The sequence below is a fragment of the Hemiscyllium ocellatum genome, chromosome 26, assembly GCF_020745735.1.
Source record: "Hemiscyllium ocellatum isolate sHemOce1 chromosome 26, sHemOce1.pat.X.cur, whole genome shotgun sequence".
NCBI classification, from domain to species: Eukaryota; Metazoa; Chordata; class Chondrichthyes; order Orectolobiformes; family Hemiscylliidae; genus Hemiscyllium; species Hemiscyllium ocellatum.
The window spans coordinates 27,118,558-27,128,860 of record NC_083426.1 but is presented as its reverse complement, the minus strand read 5'-3'; the positions used below and the strand labels follow the sequence as shown (position 1 = coordinate 27,128,860).

The window sequence follows — 10,303 nt, the reverse complement described above, 5'->3', positions numbered from 1 at the left end:
ATCAGTAACTTTTTTTAAGCACAGTGAGTTGTTCATGTGTGGAAGAAGTGGTGGATGCAGGTACAGTTACAATATTTAAAAGACATTTGGATAAGTACATGAATGGGAAAGGTTTGGAGGGAAATGAGCCAAATGCAGACAAATGGCACCAGTTTAGCTTAGGATTGTGGACTCGTTGTACCAAAGGGTCTATTCCCATGCTGTATGACTCCATGATCCCTTCCAATTTTGGCCCTCCTTTTAGTAGAAAATCAACTCCAAGATCAACAGCAACTAGAATTAGCAAGGAAAGTTACATTATAACAAAGGGGAAGATATACTTGCTATCTTTTAGACTTAATCAAATAAAGTAATTGTGCTTAGATGCCCATGTGCTTGACTTTGATTAGGATGCAACCATTTGCAAGACATTATCTAAACAGAAGCAGAACCAAGTGTTAGGAATATTGATCCATTAAACCATGCATTTGCCTGCCTAACTGTCCAGAAAGTAATTTACATATTCACTCTTCTTTTTGAAACACAGGAAGTTAATACAGAGGTTTGATTGTAATTCGATGTAAAAGCTACCATACACATTCTTTAACATTTCCATAGTGTAACAGACACATAAAAACCACAGCAGAGTAGTTTCCAATTATTGTCCCTTTACATAAAGAGGAACATACAATTAAAACAAATTTGACATTTCAGAAAATAAGTTAAAAATGAAATAAAAAGAAATTATTGACAGTTTTAAACATATAGTAAAATCTATTTGTGGATTGCTGAACCTATATCATTCATCTACATTTTCTTTGCAATTGCTTTCTTTTTGACAACATATTTGCATAACAACCTTTAAGGAACCACACTAATCAATGACAGAAGATACTGCAAGCTCAGTGTAGAAGTAAACAATAGTTACATTTTCTTTTCTGACATGACCAAAAATGATAAAAGATTACACATTCAATACAATAAAGTTGACTAGGAGTTTAACAGAAGAAATACTCTCAATCTTGGAATTACTAGATTAGGTTCCAAGCATGATTCCTCAGAACGCGCATTCAGGAGATTGAGTGCATTACGAGTTAGAGATGGCACATGGTAGACGGTAACCAGCCTGGCTCTGAGAATAATGATACTACTTAACTTTCAAGCAATACAGCTCCCATCAATGGAGTGTAAGTAGTCGTGGTTTCTGAACAAAGGAAAAGCAGCAGGTTGTTCAGCCTCTCAAGTCTGTTCTGCCATATCTGTAAGGCCATGGCTGGTGCGTATCTCAACTCCGTTATTCTGCTTTCTCTTTACATTGATACCCTAACATACAGAAATAAGAATATACTGTTCAGCCCCTCTCTATTTTTCTGTTATTCTGTTAGATTGCATTTGGTTGACATCTCAGATCTACTTTTCTCACAACTTCTCCTCATCACATGGGAATGCTTGGAAAGGGTAGGCAATTTGGGAATGATATCAGTCATTGCTGGATGCAGGGCAAGCTGCTTTCCCAGCCAGGTTAACAGCTCTAAATTCTCCCTACCACTTTTGGAATATTAGGATCTCAACCAATTAGGGAGGAAAGAAACAGAGATATGACCCTATCCATTTAATTGTTGGCCATCAATGGAAAAATCTGCTTCTCAGGTCTCATATATATTTAAAAATATATACATTTCTATATTTTAATTATAGGAATAATTTCTTAATCACTAGAACTCATACCAAGGTTTCTTTCAGCAAGCAAAAGAGACATCTTAAGAGCTAAAAGAAATGCCATCAACTCTTGCTAAACCAATTTCAAACTTAAGTATCACAATGGTTTCTCAACTTTACGTAAAGAATTGGTCAAAAGGCACACAAACCAAAAGGAAATACCTCTACCTGAGAAACATATTTTAATCTTGAATGGCTTTAGTTTGGAATCTATATCATTGGCATTAATAATTGGCCTTTCAAACATAGCATTAGTGCTCATAACACAAATCTTTTAAAAAAGTTATAAAGATAGTTAGATTTTTCCAAATTTCTCAAATTCTACATTAAAAAATGAATCTTTTATTGCTTATTAAAAAAAAGATACTTTGTCGAAATGAAAATACTTTTAAATGAACATACCTCACCAAAACAGCCGAAGTTTACATCAAATAATACACAGCAACTCTAAAATAAAATTCGAGGACTTTTTTTTAAAAAGAGGCACAATTAAAAATATTGTGAATGCATCATCTACTACAAGAAATTGGATGCCAGTTATGTTGAAAAATGAGGAAAATTTAACCAGTCTCTCTTTTGCACACTATATCCAAACACTTAAGCAACTTCCTAAGTATAAGCTCACAGTAGTTCAAATTAAGGACACACATTTTAACTATTATACAGAAACATACAATATAATTCCTTTTAAATCTTTCTTTCTAAGAATTATATATAACCTAGTATCAAAGATTTAGCAAGGCTCCAAGAAGAGCAAACTGAGGGAGCTCTCAGTCCACTTTCAATTTAGTATATTACAATAATAGCTTAAGAAAAGCTTCAAGTAATTAGAAACTACTTCCAAAGTAGTTGGACCATTTGCTGCCTCGGTCAGTAGAGCTGATGGCCACCTGACTTGAAAGACTGAAAAGAGTTTAAATTCAGCTCTCAACACTTCTTCTAACCACTTATCGTCTGTAGTGATTAGGTGCATCTGCAAACATGTACTTAAGCCTGTACGCTTCCGCAAGGAGAAGACCAACTTCTTCATTACCCCAGTGGATTGTAGGTAAATTCTGCAACAACATCAGCAGACCCTTCAAAAAAAAGAACAGATTTCAATTGATATATACAAAAATCATTCCAAATACATGATATCAAGGCAAGTGCAAAGTTCTCCACTTGTTGAAGACTATCTATAGTTTTAGATTTTAAAAAATCTTATGAATTGAACATGAAACTTGCATTAAAAAAATGACATCTGTAATATAGGGATGTGGAGTAAGTGCTGGACCAGCCAGCAATGCCCACATCCCACAAATGAATGAATAAAATACATCTTGTGACTTTAAACACTGTGATAAAGTGAGATATAAAAATGCCATGACATTGGAAGATGATGATGATGAGACTCAATATTTGGTTTCCCATGGTATCTCAATAATTGTTGGACCATTTAGCAGGAATTGAGGACCATATTATGCCAGCCAGAATGATTATGATACAAAAACAAAGTGCGCAGTCAAGTTGTCCCGTAATCCTTAATTTATCTGAAATATTTACACAGATTCTGATCAACATCCATCAATAAGCAGATCTTTTAATTTTATACTCCAGAACCATTTGAAAAATATTAGATTGGAAAAACTGAGTTCAAGTGGGGACACATTTGAGAAGGGGGTAGATAGAAGGAGACAGAGGGGGACATGTTAGATTGATTTAAAAATAAAGATGAATAATTACAAAAGCACATCACAAATTTGGTTATATTGGAAAATACATCTTCAAACTGCTTAAAAAATAGATTTTTTTTCAAGTCCTTTCCCTTACAAGGAATTTAAAAATAAATTTATAAGAAAATTATTTAAGATATTGATGAAGACACAATAGTGACAGTGTAGTTTCTAAGTAAATATACTCTGCTTTATTTTAATGTCTTCTTGTGGTTTAGTTTCAGTTACTTACACAGATTTAAACTGTACAGTTACAACTCTTGCATGTGATAACGCGGAAAATTGCCTATGTACGTCCTGCCCCATCAGTCTCCTCTCAATCATCAGTAGTGATTAAGTTATCATCAATAGTGCTGTTAATCAGCACCTGCATCGCAATAACTTGCTCAGTGATGCTCAGTTTTGATTCTGCCAGGGCCATTCAACTCCTGGCCTTACTACAGCCTTGGCTCAAACATGGACAAATGAGCTAAATTCCAGAGGTGAAATAAGAGTGACAGCACTTGACATCAAAGACACATTTGACTAAGTGTGGCATCAAAGAACTCTAGCAAAACTGGAATCAATGGTATTGGGGGCAAACTCTCTTCTGATTGGAGTCATACTTGGTACATAGGAAAATGGATGTGATTGTTGGTGGTCAGTCAGTCACTTCAGCTCTCGGACATCTCTGCAGATGTTGCTCAGGGTTATGTCCTAAGCTAAATCATCTTCAGCTGCTTCATCAATGACCTTCCCTCCATCACAAGGTCAGAAGTGGGGATGTTTGCCAACGATTGCACAATGTTCAGCACCATTTATGATTCCTGATACAGAAGCAGTTCATGTTCAAATGCAACAAGATCTAGACAATATCCAGGCTTAGGGTGACAAGTGGCAAGTAACATCTGTGCCACACAAATGCCAGAAAATGATCATCTTCAATCACCGTCACTGACTCACTCACCATCAACATTCTTGCTGGGGTTTATCATTGACCAGAAAGTCAACTGGACTTGCCACATAAACTCAGTGGCTACAAGAACAGGTCAGAGGCTAGGAATATCTAAAGCCCGTCCATCATTTAAAACAAGACACAGTCAGAAGCACGATGGAATATTCCACACTTGCCTCAATGGGTGCAGCTCCAACAACACTCAATCTCGACACCATCCGGGCCAAAACAGCCCGCTTGACTGACAACACATCCACAAGCATCCCCTTCCTTCACCACAGATTCTCAGTAGCAGCCGACAAGATGTATATTGCAGAAATTCACCAAAGTTCCTTGGACCTTCCAAACTCATGAGGACTTTGATCTGGAAGGATACAGGTGGCAGATACAGGGGTACATCACCACCTGCAAATTTTCCTCCAACTCATTGACCACCCCGACTTGGAAATATATTGCTGTTCCTTCATTTTCACAGGGTCAAAATTCTGGAATTCACCCAAAGGGCTTTGTGGACCAGCTTATACCATGTGGACTTCAGCAGTTCAAGGAAGTTCACCACCACCTTCTCAAGAGGAACTGGTGATGCCAGCCAGTGTTGCTCATGTCCCACAAATGTATAAAATAAAATCAGTGACTCATCATAGTAAACTATGACAAGTATGACTAAGTATTGCGCAAATAGGATTAACAGCAATTCAAGTATTCCATTTAAAAATCAAGTTGTCGATTACATAAGTGATATATTTCCGCAGAGTGGCATCAGTAGAATGAGGATCTGAGAAGTCAACGCTGGCAAATCTGAGGAATACATGACATAACCTCTTAACATCTGTCTTTGAGATTTGCTTCTGCCATGACAGGTTTTTAATTAGCTCAATTGCAGGATGTGGGCATCACTGGCTAGGCCAGCAATTATTGCCCAGACGGTAGTTAAGAGTCAACCAGAGGGTCTAAAATCAAATGTCGGCCAGACCAGATGAGGATGGACTTTTCTTCCCTCAAGGGTATCAGTGTATTAGGTTGGTTTTTCCAACAATTGACGATAACTTTATAATAATCACTTGATAGGGCATGGACAGGAACATGGGACTGGGATATCATAGCAATTACAGAAACATGGCTCAGGGATGGGCAGATCTGGCAGATTAATGTTCCAGGATACAAATGCTACAGGAAGAATAGAAAGGGAGGCAAGAGAGGAGGGGGAATGGCATTTTTGATAAGAGATAGTATTACAGCTGTGCTGAGGGAGGATATTCCTGGAAATACATCCAGGGATGTTATTTGGGTGGAACTGAGAAATATGAAAGGGATGATCACCCCATTGGGATTGTATTATAGACCCCTAATAGTTAGAGGGAAATTGAGAAACAAACTTGTATGGAGATCTCAGCTATTAGCTGAAATAGGGTAGTTATGATAGGGGATTTTAACTTTCCAAACATCGACTGGGACTGCCATAGTGTTAAAGGTTTAGATGGAGATGAATTTCTTAAGTGCGTACAAGACAATTTTCTGATTCAGTATGTGGATGTACCTACTAGAGAAGGTGCAAAACTTGACCTACTCTTGGGAAATAAGGCAGGGCAGGTGACTGAGGTGTCAGCGGGGGAGCACTTTGGGGCCAGCAACCATAATTCTATTCATTTTAAAATAGTGATGGAAAAGAATCGACCAGATCTAAAAGTTGAAGTTCTAAATTGGAGAAAGGCCAGTTTTGACGGTATTAGGTAAGAACTTTCGAAAGCTGATTGGAGGCAGATGTTTGCAGGTAAAGGGACGATTAGAAAATGGGAAGCCTTCAGAGATGAGATAACGAGAATCCAGAGAAAGCATATTCCTGTCAGGGTGAAAGGGAAGGCCGGTAGGTATAGGGAATGCTGGATGACTAAAGAAATTAAGGGTTTGGTTAAGAAAAAGATGGAAGCATATGTCAGGTGTAGACAGGATAGATCGAGTGAATCCTTGATAGAGTATATAGGAAGTAGGAGTATACTTAAGAGGGAAATCAGGAGGGCACAAAGGGGACATGAGATAGCTTTGGCAAATAGAATTAAGGAGAATCCAAAGTGTTTTTACAAATATATTAAGGACAAAAGGGTAACTAGGGAGAGAATAGGGCCCCTCAAAAACCCGATGTGACCTCCTCTATATTGGGGAGACAGGCTGCCTACTTGCAGAACGCTTCAGGGAACACCTCTGGGACGCCCAAACAAACCAACCCAACCACCCCGTGGCTCAACACTTTAACTCTCCCTCCCACTCCACCGAAGACATACAGGTCCTTGGACTCCTCCATCGCCAGAACATAACAACACGACGGTTGGAGGAAGAGCGCCTCATCTTCCGCCTGGGAACCCTTCAGCCACAAGGGATGAACTCGGATTTCTCCAGTTTCCTCATTTCCCCTCCCCCCACCTTGTCTCAGTCGATTCCCTTGAACTCAGCACCGCCCTCCTAACCTGCAATCCTCTTCCTGACCTCTCCGCCCCCACCCCACTCCAGCCTATCACCCTCACCTTGACCTCCTTCCACCTATCACATCTCCATCGCCCCTCCCCCAAGTCCCTCCTCCCTACCTTTTATCTTAGCCTGCCTGGCACCCTCTCCTCATTCCTGATGAAGGGCTCTGGCCCGAAATGTCGAATTTCCTGTTCCTTGGATGCTGCCTGACCTGCTGTGCTTTAACCAGCAACACATTTTCAGCCCCTCAAAAATCAGCAAGGCAACGTTTGTGTGGAGCTACAGAAAATGGGGAGATACTAAATGAATATTTTGCATCAGTATTTATTGTGGTAAAGGATATGGAAGATATAGACTGGAGGGAAATAGATGGTGACATCTTGCAAAATGCCCAGATTACAGAGGAGGTAGTGGTGGATGTCTTGAAACGGTTATATAGGTGGATAAATCCCCAGGACCTGAACAGGTGTACCCGAGAACTCTGTGGGAAGCTAGAGAAGTGATTACTGTGCCTCTTGCTGAGATATTTGTATCATTGATTGTCACAGGTGAGGTGCCGGAAGATTGGAGGTTGGCAAACGTGGTGCCACTGTTTAAGAAGGGCGGTAAAGACAAGCCAGGGAACTATAGGCCTGTGAGCCTGACGTCGGTGGTGGGCAAGTTGTTGGAGGGAATCCTGAGGGACAGGATGTACACGTATTTGGAAAGACAAGGACTGATTAGAGATAGCCAACATGGCTTTGTGCATGGGAAATCATGTCTCACAAACTTGATTGAGTTTTTTGAAGAAGTAACAAAGAAGATTGATCAGGGCAGAACAGTAGATGCGATCTATATGGATTTCAGTAAGGCGTTCGACAAGGTTCCCCATGGGAGACTGATTAGCAAGGTTAGATCTCATGGAATACAGGGAGAACTAGCCATTTGGATACAGAACTGGCTCAAAGGTAGAAGTCAGAGGGTAGTGGTGGAGGGTTGTTTTTCAGACTGGAGGCCTGTGACCAGTGGAGTGCCACAAGGATTGCTGCTGGGCCCTCTACTTTTTGTCATTTACATAAATAATTTGGATACGAGCATGAGAGGGACAGTTAGTAAGTTTGCAGATGACACCAAAATTGGAGGTATAGTGGATAGCGAAGAGGGTTACCTCAGATTACAACAGGATCTGGACCAGATGGGCCAATGGGCTGAGAAGTCACAGATGGAGTTTAATTCAGATAAATGCGAGGTGCTGCATTTTGGGAAAGCAAATCTTAGCAGGACTTTACACTTAATGGTAAGGTCCTAGGGAGTGTTGCTGAACAGAGACTTTGGAGTGCAGGTTCATAGCTCCTTGAAAGTGGAGTCGCAGGTAGATAGGATAGTGAAGAAGGCATATGGTATGCTTTCCTTTATTGGTCAGAGTATTGAGTACAGGAGTTTGGAAGTCATGTTGTGGCTGTACAGGAGATTGGTTAGGCCACTGTTGGAATATTGCGTGCAATTATGGTCTCCTTCCTATCGGAAACATGTTGTGAAACTTGAAAGGGTTCAGAAAAGATTTCCAAGGGTGTTGCCAGGGTTGGAGGATTTGCTGAACAGGGAGAGGCTGAACAGGCTTGGGCTGTTTTTCCTGGAGCGTCAGAGGCTGAGGGGTGACCTTATAGAGGTTTACAAAATTATGAGGGGCGTGGATCGGATAAATAGACAAAGTCTCTTCCCTGGGGTCGGGGAGTCCAGAACTAGAGGGCATAGGTTTAGGGTGAGAGGGGAAAGATAGAAAAGAGACCTAAGGGGCAATGTTTTCATGCAGAGGGTGGTACTTGTATGGAATGAGCTGCCAGAGGATGTGGTGGAGGCTGGTACAATTGCAACATTCAAGAGCCATTTGGATGGGTATATGAATAGGAAGGGTTTGGAGGGTTATGGGCCGGGTGCTGGCAGATTGGACTAGATTGGGTTGGGATATCTGGTTGGTATGGACGGGTTTGACCAAAGGGTCTGTTTCCATGCTGTACATCTCTATGACTCTATAAATTCCATATTTAATTTTGGTAAATTCAAATCCTACTATTTGCCATGGAAGGACATGAATCCAGGTCTCCAGAACATGACTAAGTTTCTGGATTAACAGTCCAGGCTTAATACCACTAGGCCATGGCCTCTCCTCTACTATGATGTCATGACAAGGACATTCTTGACAGTTCAAAAGGCCTTGCGTGATATGGTTTTCATCAGTCTTGAATTAATTTTTAATCCTCAAAGGCTTACATGAATTTACGAGAAGTGGTCTGGTGCTAATGAGACAAACTAGTTCCCAGCCTTGATGCTTATCTCAATACGAAATTTCCCATGGAAATCTTCTGAACACACTGGAATCAAGCCATGTGTTTTTTTTCTCTCTTGAAATTAGACTATTAGTCTACTATTTTGCTATTTAAGAATTATACTTTTTTGAAGTTAATTTTTACTATTTTATCTACATGATGCAATCATGCATTTGCGACATTGACTGTTGTTTCAGTGATTGGACACATTAAAAACGTGCTTATTAAAAATCATAAATAATTTTCAACTTTTCCATTTGTAATCTTGATGACAATCATGGAATAAACTGCAGAGTCTATTTTTGACTCTAACCTGTAATACATGCTAATTAGTCATAATCTTGCAATTTAACATACTTGAATTCATTTTGTAGATCCTAAACTGTCCTCTCCACTTTAGTTGCTTCATGTACTGTTTTGTGTTTACATGCTTACTTTGAATCTTCGAATGTAACTGTAGTGTAAATCAGAAATAATATGGTTTCCAAACACCTTGCTGAAAGACCTCACTCAGCACTTCTTTGCCTTCCAGCTTTATTGCTGCAACACTGTTTCTTACCCAATGGCTAATTTATTACCTATTCCAGAGTTTTAACCTGGAACTCCAGTCATTTAGCTTAAATAGTCTTTCATGCAAATTTATCACATGTATTTTAATTGCCAAGATACAACATGCTTTTGGGCCTTTTATAGACCTCTCAGGATATTACAAACAAAAAGATGATTTTCCCTTTCTAACTCCACTCTGAAAAACGATTAAAATGCAGGTAATCTGAATTTACTCTTGACCACTGATTCAATTATGTTCACCACCTTTAAGAATGGAGTTGGGTCAGAAACATGATTCATAAAAAAAACATGGGAAATGCTAGCAAAACTCAGGTATGGCTGTATTTGTGATGAGATAAGATCTTTTAATCTTATTGAAACACAAGATCCTGAGGGGACTTGATAGGGTAGATGCTGAGACAATGTTTCCCTTTCAGATTTGATCCAAGTTAAAAAGTAAATTGTTTCTGATTTAAGGGAAGATGAACGTTTCTTCTCTCGCAGAGGGGTGCTAATTAGTGGAATTTTCTTTTCCAGAGGCTAATGGATGCAGAGTTTGATTAGTTTAGATTAGCTTACCTACAGTGTGGAAACACGCCCTTCGGCCCAGCAAGTCCACATTGATCCTCCGAAGAGTAACC

General features: G+C 39.7%; 1 protein-coding gene across 2 annotated transcripts in view; it reads right to left on the bottom strand.

Moving 5' to 3' along the window:
- Positions 1 to 2,197: 2,197 nt before the first annotated feature.
- LOC132828188 (TBC1 domain family member 22B-like) overlaps positions 2,198 to 10,303 on the bottom strand; it is a 309,362-nt gene continuing 301,256 nt past the window's right edge. For both annotated transcript variants that reach the window (XM_060845124.1, XM_060845126.1), the window contains exon 13: positions 2,198 to 2,774. In XM_060845124.1, the coding sequence (XP_060701107.1) occupies positions 2,646 to 2,774 (129 nt within the window). In that variant the 3' untranslated portion in view covers positions 2,198 to 2,645. The remainder of the gene's footprint in view (positions 2,775 to 10,303) is intronic.